At 41.4% G+C, this 20,896-nt stretch overlaps 1 protein-coding gene across 10 annotated transcripts in view; it reads left to right on the top strand.

Moving 5' to 3' along the window:
- Positions 1-20,896, top strand: part of dock4b (dedicator of cytokinesis 4b) — a 142,450-nt gene that overhangs the window by 67,378 nt on the left and 54,176 nt on the right. For all 10 annotated transcript variants that reach the window (XM_037761280.1, XM_037761281.1, XM_037761288.1 and 7 more), the window contains exons 13-20: positions 5,702-5,827; positions 10,640-10,764; positions 11,370-11,532; positions 14,527-14,633; positions 16,268-16,421; positions 18,237-18,334; positions 18,527-18,610; positions 20,240-20,340. In XM_037761280.1, the coding sequence (XP_037617208.1) occupies positions 5,702-5,827; positions 10,640-10,764; positions 11,370-11,532; positions 14,527-14,633; positions 16,268-16,421; positions 18,237-18,334; positions 18,527-18,610; positions 20,240-20,340 (958 nt within the window). The remainder of the gene's footprint in view (positions 1-5,701; positions 5,828-10,639; positions 10,765-11,369; positions 11,533-14,526; positions 14,634-16,267; positions 16,422-18,236; positions 18,335-18,526; positions 18,611-20,239; positions 20,341-20,896) is intronic.

Raw genomic sequence — 20,896 nt, forward strand, 5'->3', positions numbered from 1 at the left:
TTAACTTGTTTCCTTATCTCATATTGCACTCCAACAAAATCTTAATCAAGTACTTATATCAGCTTTATTTGCTCTTTAAAGTGTTGACTGGCTGTATTATCACAGCTACGCACTTGTTATCAGATTTAATTACAGATAAAGCAGACAGATAATGCGGCGCGTTCGTTGTTGATGTTAAACTTCCAAGACCTTCGGCAGATGACACTGCAGACACTCAGTTAATGTTTCACGCCTGATGGATGACAGTGACATTTTCAAGCTTTAAAATAAGCTTTCTGTAATCAAAAACAATTAATTACACTGATTAGGAAAACAACATTACCAGCAAAAGACAGCATGTTGTCTTATTTCACAGTAGTTCCCTCAAAATGTATCCAACATTTAAGTGTTTGCTCAAGGCTTTAATTTGACAGCGTTATGCACACACACACACACACACACACACACACACACACTGTCTGGCACACACATCATAAACACATGTAAGTGAATTATTTTAAAGAGTTACTCCCGTCTTTGGCTGCTGTGTGCACAGTTTATCACAAACACTTGGATGTTAGCTATTGAGTAGCTGTCAGCTAAAGACATTGATCCAGCTGAACGGCTGATTAGCCTCAGTGCTTTCTCTTTCAAAGTGCATTAGGGGAGAGCGCTGCGGCTTTTGTCGCAATACTCTGGCATGCATAATTCAAGCAAAAATTAAATTCCCAGCACTTAAGTGAATTTGACATTGATCGTATAAAGTGAATGCTTTAATTACAAAAAGCAGAGGTAATAATTTAAATTTTTAAGATAATGAACACTGGCTATTAGTTATCATTTATGTACTATGAGCACCATTCATCTGTCCGGACCAAATTAATTCATCATTATTTTATTAGCTTTGACAGTCATTGTCTCTTTTTCACTTCTTCTATCGCTTTAATTACACGTGTCACACACACACACACCTGCTCGTACTATAGTAGCACTGAAGACAGTAGTGTCACAAGTTGCAACAGCCAGATATCATATCCACATTTATGAAGATACATATTCAGCTAGAAGTTGACGTCAACCTAAGAAACTCCAGGAAACATTACCAGTGTAAACCCTTAGATTGCCTTTTTTTAAGTTCTTAAATCTGTGTACTTTAAAGGGATAGTTCAGGTGTTTGGAAGTGGGGTTGTATGAGGTACTTCCATCCATCAGTTGATGGTCGGCACGCCCCCAGTTTGGAGAAGCAGACAGGAGTTACTTCACGGGAGCAAAGCAACGTACTTCTGTGGACGGAGCCGGTAGCAAAACTTATTTTAGCCTCCTAAAAGAAAGGCCAACCTAAAAAAATCAATATCAGTTTAAATATACGCTATATTTAGAATATTTTTACCAGTTTACATTGCTGTGAGACAGCTATACAGTCTATCTTTCCGACGGGGAACTGAAGCCGTTATCTACGGTATGCTCACGTCAAAGCCACCAAACTCCATTGAGAAAAATAGTAATTTTAACTCGCAGAATATGGGAGTCGCTGGTCTACCGCTGCCTTGATCGGTTAGTTTGTTTCTCTTATTGTGTAACTTTGGTTAGTTTGGATTCACCAAAGTCACACAATAACACAAACAAACTAACTGATTGAGACAGCGGTAGTCCAGCAACTCCCGTATTCTGCAAGGTAAAATTACAGTTTTTTCCAATGGAGTCTGGTGGGTTTAGCGAGAGAATAGATGGATACAGCGGCTTCAGTCCCCCGTTGGAAAGGGCTGACTTATGGCAAGGTAAAGAGCTGAAAATATTCTAAATATGGCGTACACTTAAAGTGATATTGATTTCTTTAAGGTGGCTAAAACGTTTTTCGCTACCGGTCCCGTCAGCAGTACATTGCTTTGCTTCCGTGCGGTAACTCCTATCTGCTTCTCCAAACTGGGGGTGTGCTGACCGTCATCTACTGTAGGTAATACACTGACTATGGATAAGTACAACCCCACTTCAAAACACCCGAACTATCCCTTTAACTGTGCTCACTCGACATTCAGAACAGCTACGCACAACATCACTTGCAGCACATTTCTTTCTGGATACATCCTCATCCGAAAAGTCAATTCCTCCCGAAAGGGCAATTATTCTACTGCAGATTAACATTACAGCGTAGATAAAACTCAAGTCGCTTGTCTAGCCTCGACACCGAATGTACAAACTGGAGAGAGAATATTTCATCTTTAGCAAACAGGTCAGCATCTCCTCTCCACTTTGTCCCTGTGAAAGCGTCCGTGCAGGAGTTATGGAACACCATGCATAATTTAAGGTCCGCAATTTATTACACTTAGTGTCAGGAGGGCAATTAAAACAAGTGCGCAGTGGAGTGAGATAACGTAATGTGTGTTAATGTGTGTACATGTTTGTATATGTGTGCGCCGTGCCATCTTTGTATGAGTGTGTGTGTGTCTCGCTGTGTGGTTCTCCTTTTAAACAGACCTGGCAGTGGGCCAGAAGTCTCTTATTAGCAGCCAATTAGCAGGGGAGAGATGAATGCAGTGCCCTTAAAATATAAAGAACACTGGGCTGCTGGGTAATAAAGAGGCAGACAGACAGTCGATGTGGAGAGACAGCTTTTTTGTTCACATGCAGACCAATGACTACCTAATTTTCCTTTACACGTGTGTTTCGGGGTCATTGGGGCTTTTTTTGGAGTAATTGAATTCGAAAGGCGAGAGAGGGAGCTGATGCGAGGAGATGGCGGTTTTGTTTACACGTAGCCCAGTAATCCATGAAAGGGATTTCATAAGAATCTGGCTCTGCATGAGTCAGGTCAGGTAGATAATTCAGCTCCCACCTCCATGCGAGCGTAGGCAGTGACAGAAGAGGCTGCGACAACTCCACTGTTTTGTTTTTATTTCTCTATGTTTCTTTTTTGTGAGGAGGCGATCCGGGTGGGCTGAGAGGGCAGCAAAGGTTGATGGTGTTTTTGTCGGCGTCAGCTACATCTACCAAGCAGAATAGCAATGAAGCTGGTTTGCCTAATTGTAGCCCGGCAGTAGCTTTTAGAGCCTGTCCGTGTGTGTGTTCGTTTATGTGTATATAAAGGCCCAAAGGCTTGATCCACATCAGGGGGCAGGCAGATTAGAAACAAAATTCTCCTGAACCAAATGGGACTCTCCTCCTTCTATTTCCCAGCAGGCTTTTGTGCCAGGTTGAACACACTGGTGATGGACTGTGTGTGTTATGTTTGAATTATTTAGATCAGAGGACTGTTCTGTAGAGTCTCTGCCACCCTTCATGCCCTCTTGCCTCATAGTGCGGAGCTGTGTACTGCCCTACAAAAGCCAAAACGTAGATTCTCTCTATATATTTGGTCAAAGTTCACACCAGTATCTGACTTTTTGACAGCTGCTTTGCCATATGAAAACGAGTATGCCATATAAATGTGTAATTTATGAAAAAAAAGATCTAAACTTTGCACAACCAAACCTAAAACCAAGCCTAAAACCAAACTAAGCCGCAGTGGTTTGGTACTATGTGAACTCTTGAACCTTCCATCACACAGAGAAACAGCCAAGCAGAAGGGTAAACTAAAACTAAATTGGCTGTTTTTAATTTTTCCCTAGCTGTTATTTGTAATTAACAGATAACCACTTTGATTAACAGACAGCTCGGTAGTTCAGTTTTGTTATTCCCCATAACTATTTGAGGCAGCAGCTCAGTCAAATTAGCTAAAACTTCTGCTAAAGATAACAACTGGTTGAATGTTAGCAGAGTAGCAGTAGCCACTACTCTAGTGGAATTTATGTGATTTGGTGTGGTTAAACTACACACTACACACACATGTTCACACATATTCAATGTGTTAATTGTAAATTGACTTATTTTATTGATTTCAACATCAATAAAGATAGTGAACACACTGGTGCCACAGATATATTTAATCAATTTGAACTATGGGATGTAAATAATCAAAATAGGTTTATTTTCTTAAACAAAGCATTTTAGCATTTTGTCTGAAGATACTGCATTTTCCTTTGCCAGGACTCAACAAGAAGGATTGCCCGCTTGCCTGGGGCAAGTAAAATGCCACTTTGGGCTCGTAAATGTAGCAACTTACTTGCCCGATCGGGCAATAATCAAACGCATTGTTTTTCATTTTTTTCTGGAGCTGGAGTGAGACACGCAAGTGATCATTTCAATTATCCTGGAAACAGACGTTTAGTTGGGTGGCGTTAGAGGCGTTAGATGGTGTGGGCGATTCTTTTACTTAAAGGTCCCATATTATAAAAAAGTGAGATTTTCATGTTTTTTTTTATTATAAAGCAGGCTAAAGTCCTATATAAATACTGTGAAAGTATCAAAACACTCAATCCACAGGGAAATACACACAGCCCGTATTCAGAAACTGCATTTGAAACAAGCTGTCAGGATTTCTGCCCATTTGTGATGTCACGAATATACAATATTTAGACCCTTGACACAATTTAAAATGTAAACATTCTAAATGTGTCCCAGTTTATTTCCTGGTTGCAGTGTATGTGAATGTCATCAGCTGACAGGAAGTACACATGGACCCATGCTGTTGCCTAGCAACGCAATTCTGTTGCAATTCTGTTGCAATTCTGTCAAAATGCGCTAAAACGGAGCGTTTCAGACAGAGGGTAAATACATGCATATTCAGGCTGACAGCATGAGGAAAATAAAGTTTTTTTTGAACATTACAGTATGTAAACATGTTCTAGTAGAAACACAAAATACAAGTATGAACCTGAAAATGAGCATAATATGGGACCTTTAAAGATTAAACATGACAATTAACTTTGTCCTTTGTTGTTATTTGATAAATGCTAATAAATGAAACAATTTGTATAGAATTATGCAGGTTCTATGGCAACAAGTTTTGGGGTAAAATAATCAGCCTAAAAAGGCTCAAAATGAAGGCATTGCAACATTTTTATCTGTTAAACAATTTGTTGGCAAGCCTGAAAACTTTAAACCCTTCACTACTGCTCTATGCCTTTGTGTGCGGTGAATTTTGGCATCTTGCTAACAGGTTTGCAAACAAGTCACGTTGCCTTGTTGACTCTCAGTGACTGAAACCTCACGCAGCTAATGAACCGTTTCACCGCTGCCTCCCAACTTTCCTGAGAACATGCACAACAATAATAATCACCATCACCTTGTCTCTTACACACTCCCTAGCTGTTAATAAGCTGTTTGTGTATCTGCCTCTCCTCGTCATGAGCAGGCGCACACACAGGTGGACATCAAGGAGATGCGTTTTGAGCTCTAAATACAAGTCGCTGCTTTAATTTAGCTGCGCTGACATTTGGAGTTATTGCGTAAGGATATTGATTTGAGATGACAGCCTTTATGTAGGATTTCCTCTTAATAAAAAAGAAGCCGGAGATGACTCACAGGCTGTTTGCATTTTTGGTTTATGTATAATGTGGGGGTGTCTGCTTCCTTCCATACACACAAGCATTGCTGTTGGCAGGTTTAACTGTAGTTGTCTGGTTCACAAGTTCATGTGGCTGTAATAAAACAGAAAATATGCCCTGGTGAATAATTTTTTCCTGAGCTCAACCCATACCAGATTGTTTATTGTGCTGGGAATAGGGTTATGATATATTTTGAGCACTTTATTGAGTGGCAAAGGGACAAGGGAGGGAAGATCAAGGCTGTAATATAGGAATATGCTATTTCAGATTTTGAACTTTTGTTATTATTCCTTTGCTAGGTCTGGCAGTGGCTCTCCAGCTCCTCCACGGGGACATAGAGCAGCTGAGACGGGAGTACATGGTCCTGTTCACGCGGGGCGTGTCCATCACCAGGAAACTGGGCTTCTCTGATGTCATCATGCCAGGTAGGACACCACAAACAAGCTTTACTTACGCAAGTAATACGGTCCCAAGTGGATTTTCAGCTTCAATATGAACTTCCTCAGTCTTGTGGGTATGAGATCATCATGGATGTGAACAGTCTTTCCTGTTGCTCAACACAGATAACTTCTCTTTAGGTCCGATGGTGGAATAGCATTTAATCCCTGCACATCGCTAATTTAAGAAGTGACTTCATTGCATTCTCTAGACGTTTTGAACACAAGATCAAGCCCATACTGACTTACTTTTATAACTCCTTCCTGGGTGGTGATCTCGCTGTGCACCAGTAACAAACTTGTCCAACCAATGCCAACTAGGGATGCCCATAATTAACCGTTCAACCGTTAACCGACATTAAGCATTTTAACCGATTAACGCTATCGGTTAAAACGGTTAAAAGAAATGTTGATAATTAACTCAAAAGCTGAGCGGCTCAGAGGAGCGGCTATACGTCACCAGCAACCTCACTCTCACGGCCAACACACACACACGGTCTGTTTGAAACTCACTAAAGTTACGCAGACTACGTGTGCGGCGGCAAGCCTCCGGCAATGCTAGAGCTGCTAACGTAGCACAAATACACACTGTTTGTTGGCCACTCGCTAAAGTTATGCCGGGCAGACAAAGTATCGTTACGCCGGGCAGACACACAGCTGACAACCTGCTAAACTAAGCTAAATGTGCGCTGGAGACTTTTACTGGGAAAGTGGCTCGCGACACTACACGCAGCATAGCGCTCCCGGACGGGTGAACTGGGGACTCCCGTCAACGAATATCTGTTCGGTTAATAATCGGTTAACGAGGGTCGGTTATCGGTTAAGAATTTTTTACAAAATGACAACCAACCAATGTCACATCATTTTTCCCCCCTAATTGATACCCCATCTTTTTTTACAGTTAAGATTGGTCCCTCAAGCTGCATTCACAAAATAAAGTCGCCCACACATGATCAGTGTTAAAACTGCTCTGCGCTGGCTGTGCCATTGTTTTTCTATGTGGAGAGCGGTGCCTCCCGAGTATGCAGAAGCGCTCTCCTTAGCGTGGTGCACTCGAAATCACCACCAAGCGCAAATCTCTTCAGCTGCCTTCACACGATAAGACATTTGCTCTTTACCCACGGAGACGTAGGGCGCAGAGCCTCGCAGGTAAAATATGTCACCCAAAAGAGCACAAGGAACGCCATTCACTGTTTCTAGACAACAACAACAACAACAGTTGCAGCTGTTCTCCTTGGTTGCACTTTGAAAGGTCAGCAGCAACCAAGGTCAAAGTTTTGAGTGGTGCACCACACCGAGGGTAGCACCACTCTCCCCATAGGAAAACAATGGCACAGCTAGCGCAGTATGGTTTAACCGCTGATCATGTGTGGGGGGGGGCTTCACTGTGTTATATCCTGCCCCAAGATCCTGGTTCAAGAAATGCATTAAATTAAGGAAGATATCTTTACATCCCACCTTTAACAAAAACTTGTAGTAACATCAGCTGATTTGCCAATCGACTAATCTTCTAACCACTTCAGCATTAACGTATTCAACGTATTGCTGACATTTTTTGGTGCTAAACAGTCACTGCTGTGGTGATTTTCCACTACACATCCCGGAGATCACTTGGCTATCATGCACATGACATTTTGTTCCTTTGGTTTTCTGTTGAAGTTGGAATTCCCTTCTATGGTGGCTATTTCTGATCATACAAACCACCCAGTTCTCCTTCCAGATTTATTATTGAAATCCCTTATTATCCTATCTATCGCAAAGCTAATTTGCATATAGATGACAAACAAATTCACACTCACAATCACATTTACAGACAATTTAGTTTCCAATTCACCTAACCTGCGTATCTTTGGACTTTTAGAGGAAACAGGACCACCTGCAACAGACCTGGAACGGAACATGTTTTTCACTTTCCCCATAAAGTGCTTTTACTGCTGTTGGAGACATAAAACATATCATTTCCTATGCATCAGATGGGTATACCGAGGAGAGATTGACCAGGTAGCAGGTGTCATAAACTGGGGATTCAGAGTAATAAAATGCTGATTTCTATATAAAATGTCAATTCATGAAATAATATTGTAGCTGACACCTTTTGATGCTATATACTTAATAATATATTTTTTAGTGTTTGTATTGTATACATTGACCTGCCTTATAACATCTACTGTAGTTGCCTTGGTAACAGTTGACACACCTACCTCATGTGTGATATTTGATATTTAATTCCACCTAAGGCTGCCCTCGGAAAGATGAAATATTCAGATAGATTCAGGTAGATAGGCATCACTTACTGTAGATAGCTTCTTCACAGACCCCTGCAGAGACCCCCCAGGCTTAGCTGGATGGGGTCTTGTTGCCTCGGTAACTAATGTACAACCACTTGAATGTAAGATGAATCAAGGGACTGAAGATTAACATGTTTATATTTACATAGACTGTGGAAAAAAGCAGCTTTCTGACTCTTTGTCTGGTCATTCATTTATGAGAGCTGGACATCAGGGGACTTTTTTTTTTCTCCACAGCAGAGCTGTTCTTTTAAATAAGTGAGGTGTGCTTGTCTGGTCACACAGATAAAGAGAAACCACAGACTGCGGGTCCCCCAGCGCCTCACTAACACAGATTTATGTTCACTGTCTCTCTCTTTGTCTTTGTCTGACTACAAACCCTTAATGCTGAGTGCTCTCACCCTTTCTCCCTGTGTAAGTCTGCCCTTGGGCTATGGAAACAGTCTCTCTCTCTCCTTTTCTGTCTCTCTTTTCTGGATTTGTATCTCACTGTGTGTTTCTCCAGCTGCTCTGGCCACACCCTCTCCACTTCCTTTTTTTCCTGTTGTACATTAACAAACTGCCCCCGTGTGTGTCTGCCTTCCTGCTCTCTGTGTGTGAAGCGAGCGTACAGTAAGGGTGTATATAGAATGCCCTATGTTGCCATGGTTACTGTTGTTAAGAGCAGAAAATCGATGTTGACCCTCGAGATAGAGATATGATGAGCGCGCACACACACACTCACAGAGGTTATATAGGGAACCTATTTAACAATGTGTCTGACCGCAGCTTTGGCTGCAGAGGAAGCAGGCCTATCCTCTTTCTTACCCAGAGCACTTTGCACCATTTTAACTTCCCCCACAGAAGGAAATAAATGTGTTTGCCTGGTCCAGTCATTGTACGTTCAGCTGCAATTATAACAAAAAGATGTAGAATATTACTTCCTGGGATTATGTGTCCCTAATTGTTTTTACAGATTGCAGCACAAGAGACACTGAGTTCATTGTTTAAAGCACTTGAATTCACCAGGATATTATGAAATATATGTGCAGGAAGGGGCTGTATTTTATTCACTTTTAGGATGCATGGTTGTTGATAGTTATTTCGGCTAGTTGAGGATCAAACTCGAAACCTTGTCGTAATAAGATGTGACACCTTGCGCTCTCAAGCACGTTTCTCTTCATTGTATACATTTCGTTATCTTCTCATATACATATCGACCAGATATGCACTTACAATTAAAGGTCCCATTTTGTGTGCATTTCAGCGGAATTGCAATTGAATGGCAACGGAATTGCGTTGCTAGGCAACAGTTTGGGTCCATGTTTACTTCCTGTCAGGTTATTTTATTTACATACACTGCAACAGGGGAAATAACCTGGGACACATTTAGAATGTTTATGTTCAAAACCGTGTAATGGTCTAAATATTGTATATTTGTGACATCACAAATGGACAGAAATCCTGACGGCTTGTTTCAAACGCAAAATTTCTAAATACGGGCTGTGTGTATTTCTCCGTATATTGAGCGTTTTGATAGTTTAACAGTATTTATATAGCACTTCAACCTGCTTTATAGTATAAAAGACATGAAAATCTCACTTTTTACAATATGGGACCTTTAAGAATGAGAAGTCTGTTTACAGATCTTGGGGAGTACTACTGCATGTGTGAAAAAAAGTTGTATAAAGCCTTTCATGGCTCCAAAAGGAGGTGCGTGAAATCCATAGAAATAGAACGGACATTCCCATTCAAATCAACGTAGCAGGATGGTTAGAGTGGCGGCAATTTTTTTATGTGTACCATTGCCAATGCGACCATTGTAGTGGGCAAAAACACGGAAAGGACAAGCCGTCTCTGGAGCTCCGTCTGCACTGACATGTGTTGTCACAACTAACTAACAACAATCGCCATTTTCCTTTTGTGCTAGTTAAATGACCACGGAAAACAGTTCAATGTCCGTTCTACTCCTATTCTATTTCTATGGTGAAATCTGATTAATTGCCTCAAGTGATGTCACTTGAGTCAGCGTTGGTTGGGGCTGAAGACTACAAGTTTGAAAATAAAAGAAATCTGTTGCTTGCATAACACAACCATGTCTTTGACTGAACTGTTGGTGGTTGAGTTGCATTGTGGGTAACGTATGCACCAGCTTTTGTGTAAGGATGAAGAATGCGTGTAATAAAAAAAAGATGATATATCTGGATGTACTGCATCAGTTTGACAGTGTTGTCAGAGTGCAATGCTAAATAGGTGTACTATGGCCACTTGTTACTCTGCTGTAATCACAGAATATGGATTTTAGCAACCAAGTCTACTTTCAGCAGATTTTAAATCTTGTCATAGCTCAGGCTTAGATTTCACGTCAGCAGAAAATATATCATTCAGTGCCACTAATCTAAATGCTGTCCACCCCTGTCCCGAAGCATTACCGCTAAAAATTGACGTCAAGCTGCTGAGAGATCATTAATAATACTTGCTCGTATGCATAATCGATGCCTTGTTGCCTTTTTTTACCTTCCTGTTCCTGCAGGAGAGATGAGGAATGACCTTTATGTCACACTGGAGAAAGGCGAGTTTGAGAAGGGTGGGAAAAGCGTTGCCAGGAACGTAGAGATCACCGTCTACGTGCTGGATATCGATGGACAGATCCTCAAGGTGAAAAAACACTTTTTTTTTTCTTATGCAGCAACTGTATGTCATAGTTTTTATGTCTCCATGTTGCAAGGACCATTGAAAAAATACAGAATTTTTTTTTGTTTAAGGCTAGTAAATGCTTTAATTAATCCCATAGTTTTTTTTTTCTAATAGCGGGTGTTTTATATTGGAGCCAAACTCTTCATTTAAATATCGCTGACCCAGATGAGAGCTAAGTGTCTCTCCAGTGTGTTGCCCATTTCTGGTGCAGCACTGTGACAGCCTGCTCATGTGGTTTCCTGCGCTGCCTCGGCCTTGAACAGAAAATAGACTCAAATATAACCCTGCTTGCCACTGCCACTGCCACCGCATGGCATGCAACCCTCTTACACACATAAACACACACATGTAAACTGTGTCATTCTCACTTTATTGACATCTGTGGTGTGTGGACGCTTTGCAATACACTCCTATCTTTTTCATGTCTGACTCATTAATTCATTGTGTCCTTCCAAATCTGGCCCATTACCTCACCCTTCAGCCCGGCCTCTCATTTCCTCTTTTCACATCCTGTTTTTTCTTTTCATTCCGCCTCCTTTCTTACTCTCTTCCTTCTTATCTTTCAGAGTCACGTGGCTGCCGGCGCTGGTGAACCAGGTGGGGACGAGTACCACTCCTTGGTGCTGTACCACAACAACAGCCCCCGCTGGGCGGAGCAGATCAAGCTGCCGATCCCGGTCGACATGTTTCGCGGGTCGCACGTCCGGTTCGAGTTCCGACACTGCTCCAGTAAGTGGGAACGGGATTGTGGATAACTTTTAAATTATCCAGGAAAGGTCAAGTGAACACATCTTTCCAGGCTTTCACGCATTTTTCATGTGTGAATGCCTGAGGCACTGCTTTATTTTTCAGTTGATTATCCAGGGGAGTTGGAGGTAAAGAGGTATTGTTGTGGAGGGAGAAGAGCACAATAAGCATTCACTGCCAACTCTCCGGCCTTGGGCCCAGACGCTGCTGCCACCCCCAAATAGACTGTGTAAAAAGTGTGTCCTTGTTAAAGCATTTTCATAATGAGACTAGTTTGTCCAACTTCTCACCTCCTAATGAGAAAAAACTTGTTAATTATGACCAAAATATTGCTCTCACTCTCTGTTTCTGGGCTGCAGGGAGAGGGCAGTCACTTCTCATTCCTAACAAGCTGATATTATTATGCCGTTTGCAGCCAAGCTGGGAGGCTGTGTGGCTGCGTGCAGTAGATATAGTAGCCTTATTACTGCTCGCAGTGCTAGCATCGCTACCCAAGGGCTGCCCATTAAGAGCCTGCGGTGACACCAAACCGAGGAGACCATATTACACGGAGGGCTCCCAAATTCTGGGACAAGCTGCCTGTAGAAATGTGATTAGCAGACACTCTTCATTTTCAATTAAGGCAAAACAGAATTTTTTATGAACATGCTTTTTAACTCAGTCTTGTTTTTGCACTCATTATGCAGCGGCAGGAATTGTTAATTTGTTTGTGGGGAGCCCAGTGTTGTTCCTAAATGATGCTAAAGGGGACTGTAAGAACCTGTCAGCGCCAGCAGTGCGATACTTTATTTTATTACAGCTGATTGTTTGTTGATAGGTTCTGTAATATTTCAAACAGTTTGAAACTATTTTCAGCACTTTATTGTTAGGAGCAGCTGTTTTTTTTTTTCTCTCACTCGACAGTTTAAAGATAATTCCTTGTTTACAATCTAAAACCCTGAATTCCTAACAAGCCCCCAGACTATTAAATTGTACTATATAATAGCATAGTGTGTTTGGTAGGGTGGTTTCAAGATATAACATCCATCCATCTCTACCTGGTCTGCCACGCTCAGCAAAGCCTGAGTTTCAACACAGTACCACTTAATCTTTCCTAATCTCCTGGCGCCCAAGGCGATGAGGGTTTAGAGATTAGAAAGGAGCCACACACACCACAAAAAAGCAAAAGTTTGCAGTCTTGTAAGCAATAACTTTCCTGGTGTAAAAAACTTAATCACAGCAAAGCGAGACAGAAATAAAATGGTCATGGTGCGGTACCATTTTCTAAGTTTAATACAGTACAACTTGTGCTGTTCCTGGGAGAGTGAACACACACACACACACACACACAGCGGCATGGTAGACGCCGCTTAAGTGGTGTGTTGCAATAAAAGGAAACAGAAACCTTGCTAGTGCAACACTCCTCACTTCCCCGCTGTGCGTACATTAGCACTTTATTGCTAAAGCAGCAGATAAATCAGATTACATGTGTTCATAATGCAAATTATGCCCAGAGCTTCCAGAAAGCTTCTTAAAAACAGCAGCCCACATTAATCAGGCCCTCGAAGACTAACTTAACAGCATCGAATAATCTTGTTGTTGCCGGTGGTTAAAGTTGTGTGTAAGTGTGCTGAGGGTGTGTTCAATGCACCCTATATGCATCATTGTGTGTGGTTACAAGTGCAACAGATTATGACCATACCCAACAGTAATGCTGGGTGTGGTTAAAGGTTAAAGGTACCATATAGAGTTTTCCTGTCAAGATTTTGTGTTTCTCATCAGATGCATTATGTGCATCATTAAGGTCTAACAATCTTGTTGAATGCATTTCCTTCCTTAAAAAACATTTGCAAAGTTAACATGCAAAGTGAAGAACGAACTGTTTGCATTCATGTTTGCTAGGTAGTAGTCTTCTATTTCCTTTTGCTGATGCACTGCTACATTTCTTGGCACTCTTCCATTATCGATCAATGGAATAATGTAAAAGACAGGAGTGTGTGCCACCTGCATGCTTGTGTACATGGTCAATACTGCTTTTCAGCTTGGTGTTGAGTTTACATTAAGTAGAATAGGGATGTCACGAGAACCGATGCTTCAGTAGTAAGTCGATGCCAAAATTCTGAAAATGTGACGGTACTCGTTTTTCTACAGTACCTAGGTACCATAGGTACCATCAGAACTTGGGACTAACAGCGTCCCAATGTCCCGGGGACGATAGAAAATGTGTTTGGGATGCAGTAAACTCACTATTGACGCGTCCAGGGGACCAAACCTATTTTTCTCTGATAATGCTACATTGTGAATAACAAATCAGTGTTGAAATCGGTAGAACATGAGCCAGTTAACGTTCGCTGTTAGCTCCGTACAGGACTGTTCTGCTTACCGGCTGCTGACTGCTAACGTTAACTAGCTCTCATCTTGTCGATCTCAACATGAGAGGTGCCATTGATTTACATTATGTTGCATTCAGGCTCTATTCAGTAAAAAAAAAAAGAGTATCGGGCTAGATAAATTCTAACGTTATCATGATCTTGTAAAATGTAGTTTTTGGGGAGAAACTTGAATAGATCCAGTTGTTTAAAGGAGATGTTTTCACAGCAATATAAAATACATAATAGAGAGGGAATTATGACCTGTTTAACTTCATTACAAATACCAATATGCAAATGGTTAATAAGGAGGGCATACTGAAATACATGGGATTCATTGTTTTACTTTTGTTTTTTACCGTCGTATCAAATTGGTATCGAGAAGCGTGGAATTTCACTGGTATTGGTATCGACTACTGAGTTTCTGCTGTCGTGACATTCCTAAAATAGAACACATTCACTGAAGGCTGAGCATCAGATCACTTTTTTCCAATTTATTCATTTGTATTGCATAATCTGAAAAGAACCAGTTTCATAACATTAGTCTTTGTTTTGTTTATTGTCATGCAGTCTGTGCTTGTTTATTTTGGACTCAATGCCATGTCCATGTGTTGTTGTTGTTTGACAGCTAAAGACAAGGGAGAGAAGAAACTGTTTGGCTACTCCTTTGTCCCTCTGATGCAGGAAGATGGCAGGACTCTGCCAGATGGCACCCATGAGCTCATTATCCATAAGGTAAAACCTTCATAGCCTCACCACAAAGGTTTGGACCGAACAACATGCGATCAGATCGACTGTGTGCTTTGCGGGATATTTGTTTTTGGCACGCGCACGGCGCTTAGATATTGTACTGCAGGAATATTCCTCTTTATGTGTAGTTCCATCCAAAATTTAATCTTATTGTGAAGCACCAGTATGTGATAATTTCACTATTTTCAGTGCCACTTATTTTTGTTAAGTGGTATCATGCAACAACAGGGGTATGGTAATTCAAGATACTTGGCCTTTATCAGTGTGCCATCCAGTCTTAAGTCCTTGCAGGGCACATTTGGCATGGTATTTAAAAGGAAAAGTGCACTTTCAAAACAAAAGATTTCAGTAGACAGAAAGAACAAATCTCCATGGTCATTCTGTTCATTGGTAAATTGCAGCTTAGAGATCCTCCTGCGCGAACCCACTCAAGTGTTTTGCATCACACTGGTGTCACCAAGGCTACCTCGGATGGGATTACATGCCGTATATGATTATGTGAATCACTTGCTCTAAATGGCAAAATGCAGGCCATTCTGTTATCACACTGTTTGGTGCCACGGGGCTGAAAAAACAGCTCACATCGCTCCGTTACAAACCCACTGGCCCATGAGTCATGTTCTCTTACGTAACATTTTTTAAGCTGTTGAGTTGAATTGAACCGCGAGTGAGTGTAAATATGTGTGTTTTGCTTTTTACATTGTAAGAGACAACTCAATTCATTTCAGGAAGTCTCTGTATTTAGCATGACCCTTTATGTCCTACAGACCTTAAGACGCTTACACTCCTTTTCACACATTTTGGTTTTGAAACATCAAAAGACTAAAGCAAATAAAATGGCCAGTTAAAAGCTACTGCAAGACCGTCTTGGGTGTAATTCAGAATAATTGCAGACTACTTGGTTTTCCTCAGCTGCAGGCGAAGGGTGTGTGCATAAACCTCAGGCTCCGTGAAGGACAGAAAAGCATGGAGTGCATTCATACATTTTATGGCAGCGAGGCCGAACGGTGACCAAAAAGTCTCATTATTTATTTTCAACAGTCTTTAAAAAACAAAAACTCCTCCTTTTCATTGTCTTCTTTCCCTGTCAAGTGGCCAGATTTAATCCTACTGAAACCCGCTAACCTGAGCCTGCCAGTTTTTAGAGGACAACTCTGGTAGTCCAGTGTGTTCCCACCGTTGAGAGGGGGGGGAAAGGCCCGTTCTAATGCCAGTTGGAAGTTGCTGAAAAGCTCAATGAAACTGGCATGGCCTAGTTTCTCCTCAGACCCAAAATAGACACAGAAGAATCAGTCCAAACTGTGTGGTAGCTTTTGGAGCTCAAACAGCCTCAGCTGGAGGCATTAAGGCGGCGCATTAAATCCCAAAAATAACAACCGTGATTGATTATGTGCGATGGCTTAAATGTCTCAATCGTGATTGATATACAGCCTAAAACCCTACGCCTCTAGAAAACCTATAACACTGTTGTACAATCATAAAAATCACCCACATATAATCCATTGAAATGTGTTGACAAATGCATTTTGATAATATCACATTCTTCCACTCCTCTCCTTTAAATCTTCTGTGCCAGTTTACAAAATGTTTTTTCTTTCTGTCCTTCCTTGTTTCCAAAGTGTGAGGAGAATACCAGCTTGGCAGAGTGTACGCGCTACCTGAAGCTGCCGTTCTCCAAGGCCAACCTCCCGTCCAACAACCAGACCCTGAAAGGCACCAAGGAGTCTTTCTGGATCACCAGCTTTCTCTGCTCCACCAAGCTCACACAAAATGGTAAACTTAGACTCAGGGATTGTGAATTTTTTTGGCCGCTTGCCCGGTGAGGTGTTTTTTTTTTTGCTGCTACGCTCCAACTCTTGTCACATTTTTAAAATTGGAGTTAGCTTGTACGCTAGATGGTCCCGTGCTTCTGTGCAGCTCTGTGAGTCGGGGTGTGGAGCTATATTACTGCCAAAGATAGTGATCAACACTTCACAAAAGGCTAACAAAATGGTAAAATGCCATGTGTTAAATAAACAAAAAGGAGCGAGTGACACGTTCTGTGCAGGTGAGAAAGTGATATTTCTATCCAAACCATCCACGTGTGTGAAAAACAACCTGTGAACATGCAGGGGGGTGGGAATAGCTTCCAGTTTGCAGTGCTCACTAATGAACCTATAAATCTTTGCTTTCATAAATCCGCTTGCAGAGTGGGAATTGTAGTCTCATCGTTGCTGTAAACAATAGCCAATAATAATCATGAATTGAAATATAAGGTGTGCAGCAAAAGAGACATTTATTTTTCTCCACTGAGTCACTGCCAATGGGTCTGAAAAGTGAAGCCAATGCTGAAGTGCCTTAAACTTGCATTCTTTCTAACAGCCAGCAGGGGGCGACTCCTCTGGTTGCAAAAAGAAGTCTGATTGTATAGAAGTCCCTGAGGAAATGAGCCTACTTCTCACTTGATTTATTATCTCAGTAAACATTGTAAACATGAGTTTATGGTCTCAATCGCTAGTTTCAAGTCTTCTTCAATACAGCATGATGTTCATTTAGTAAATTATGGTCCCATTTAGAGTCAAATAGACCATAAAGCAGGGGATGCTTTAGGGCGTGGCTACCTTGTGATTGACAGGTCGCTACCACGGCGTTGTCCGATCTGGGAGTTGTCCGTGTTTTCGTCTTACAACTTTAATCCTTTCACGGTGTGTTTTCAGTTCATGAAAGTTAATATTAACATTTTGGTCGCCTAAAAATGTCTTTTTCAGCGTTCGGTTGTACTTAGCTCCACCCTCTTGTGTCACTTCTGGTTGCAAAAAAGCAAGATGGCAACAGCCAAAATGCCAAACTCAAGGCCTCAAAACAGCAGTCCACAAACCAATGGGTGATGTCACGGTGACTACGTCCACTTCCTATATACCGTGTATGTTGACAGCGTTTCGAACCTCACCAGACACTGTCACTGTTGTACCAGACAACAGTATTTTCAGGCTGCAATAAAACCGTGACTGATGAATCATTTTTTACCTCATTAAGTCGACGGTAGAATACATAAACAGAAAAAAGCTACAGGCACAAATTACTTGCAACAGGCTGTTAATTTCCCTGAATACATTGATTATAGAAGTATTGCAGCGCTTTTGATGACAAAATCTACTCGACAGATTGGTAAATGCAGTCAAGCGCGTGCACAGAAAACACATGCGCACACACATTCACACATGAAGTTTGCAAAAAGACACACTTCAGGTTGAGCAGAATCCGGAGAGACAGCTAAAAGACTTTTCTTCTCGAGGCTTATGTTTTATTCATGTGCGTGTCTGGGGACCTTGGCTCAGGGAAAATGACTTTTTATCTCTTTTATCCCGCCACACTTGAAAATGTCATCATTTGTTTGGATTCTGTGGAGTTTTTGGGGCTATAATTGAAAGGTGTGGCGCTGCTTTGTGATCTGAGGTGCATGTTGCTCTCATAAACCTGCGTTTTCTTTTACAAGCAAGCACAACATGTGTCTTGATCTTTTTGTGCTCTGCACTTCTGTTTGTCTTTATCTCCTTCATTTACTATTTTATATATCTCTATACCTCCCTTCTTTTTGTCTTTCTCCAGGAGATATGCTGGACCTGTTGAAGTGGCGAGCCCACCCCGAAAGGATCAACGACAGCCTCTCTAAACTAAAGGAGATCGATGGCTCCGAGATTGTCAAAGTAGGCCCGCGATGAGATTTCTCTGCACTGAATTGCATTCGCTATCCTGGCATTTTGTAGTATTGATTGTTTCTGATTTGATTTCAGTCTGTGTGTTTTTTTTAAGTTCAAGTCGAGAGGATGTTCAAATATTGAAATGTCAAGTTAATTTGATGCTGCAGCTCACACATATATAAACTCTCTTTTGTGCAGTTTCTACAGGACACGCTGGACACTCTCTTTGGTATTCTGGATGAAAGTTCTCAGAGATATGGCCTCAAGGTGTTTGATTCACTGGTAAGTAAGTTGTTCTAATGAATCTTTTCCTCCTTTTCTTTATATGTCAAGCACAATCTCATAGAGTCAAACACAGAAAGCAGAAACAAACTTACTGACGGAGAAAGATCTAGTGATGTAACGCCACAGAGCTCGCTGAACCAATCTCGCCCCGGTCACGCTGCACTGCGCTGATAGAGCGAGGCCTGTGATCGATCTCTCTCTCTCTCTGACTCTTTGTCTGCACGTCCCTCTCTCTCTCTGCATCAGTCTCACGCTGACACATGAACACACTTTCTCTCCTCTCAGCGTGGCGTTATCAGTGATGAAAAGGTCTGGCGAGCCGTTGCAGTCATCAAGTTTCCGTTTTGTGGTTTTGAGATCAATCCTACAAGTCTGACGTGTTGGACTTATCTTCTGTGGTCGGACAAATTCAGTGCATTTCACAACGACCTGTCCTGCACACACAGGGGAAATAAGGCGTGATTTGTGCAGCCACTGTCAAAATGGTTTTAGCTTTAGCTTTTCTGTACATGTTATGTTCCTATGAAATCAAAGTAGATGTTTAAGTTGTTTTATCACATATATATTATCACCTATACGCCAGTATCTGGCCCAACAATGACAAAAAAGTTGTTTAGTTGGTATTCTTAATGGTATTTTAGAGTTTGTCATATCCTGGAAAACGCAAAAAAAAAATGTTGATGACTCACGTTGCACTCAGGGGCGTATATTTAGAATATTGCATCCAATTTAACGACTTTAATATAGACACAAGCCTACCATTGGGATGCATCATCTCCGTCGCGAGAATGAGCCTGCGTCTCTCCTTCACCAGCAGCACTGTCGGCTTCAGATCTCAGCACGTATACTGTAGATGCAGCCACCTAAAATGTTGCCTCCCAGCCAGTTGCCAGCTCCTGGGAGTCCCCCTACTCCCCCTCCTGTTTCCTGAGAAGGCATGTCTAGATTCCACTGTAAACACGCCCATTCATTCAATTGCAGGGTGTCATGAGATGGCGCTTCCTTCACACATTCAGCGCTATTGGCTACTGTAAACGCCAATCAATGTCCACAACAAGTCCCTCCCTATAGCTTAATGTTTTTACAGGAAATACATTAATATGCAGAAGCAAATAGCACTCTGCTAGCTGTTTCACGGGAACTTTAATATACATTTTCGTTCTCTGTTTTAGAATCTTACTTTGTTGTCCTCATATATTATATATTTGATACCTTTTATCTCTTTTTTCTACTGATAACACAATGTTGTGTCTGCGAAGTGGCATTTCATAACATTTTACTTTCTCACCATGGATGTCCCATATTGGTGTTAGAGTTTAAAGTTCAATATCAATAACAACAATCTGAAAAATGAGTCACTATTATTCATTATATTAGCTGTCTTTAGCAATTGTTAACAAAACAGCATCACCTCAAATTATGTTTTTTGGTAGCTGATACAGAATATATTATATTATATATTATATATATACTGTTGTACAGTGTGAAATGTGTCAACCATAAAGCTCCTTTATATGGGTAAAAATTGCATTTTAAGGGGTGAAAAAAAAGAGTTGCACAAAACCTAATCTTCTATGTCAAGGAATGTTTTTTTTATAATAAAATGTCTTCTCTGTGTATTTCCAGGTCCATATCATCAACCTCCTCCAGGACAGCAAATTCCAGCACTTCAAACCAGTCATGGACACCTACATCGAGAGCCACTTTGCCGGAGCTTTGTCCTACAGGTATGTGACGTTTCAGCCTCCACTTCTCCACATGTGGCTGTTCAAAGCCACAGCTGTGCCTTGAGCGTTCAACAATGCAGCCTTCCCCGTATATTGTATTCTAATGACACACATATCACAATGGGCAGGCAGGCAGTCAGAGAGGCCAACCTGCGTCAGTGCTGTGATTTAGTCAACAGTGTGAATGAAATGCTTATGGTGCCCCCTGGCTGATGAAAAGGGAAATACCAAATTGTGCTCACATTTGCTCTCTACCTCCTCTTTTCTTTTTCTATCTGTCACATACATACTCACACACACACACTCACACACACACACACACACACATATTCACAACCTGCTGTTCTCACCGGCTGTCTTCTTCACACTCTCTGTACCTGCTAAGATAACGTGCTGTTGGCGCTGTCTTCTTCTTCTTCTTCTTCTCTTTTTTTTTTCTCCAGTCTTTCGCATGCACCCACACAGAACGCTGCTGCTACAACCATCTGCTTTAAACTCTTTTACCTGTGATATAGTTTCATTTCGAGGTGTCACACCTTAATTAATTAACACAGAA

This window comes from Sebastes umbrosus, chromosome 23, assembly GCF_015220745.1.
Source record: "Sebastes umbrosus isolate fSebUmb1 chromosome 23, fSebUmb1.pri, whole genome shotgun sequence".
Lineage (NCBI taxonomy): Eukaryota > Metazoa > Chordata > Actinopteri > Perciformes > Sebastidae > Sebastes > Sebastes umbrosus.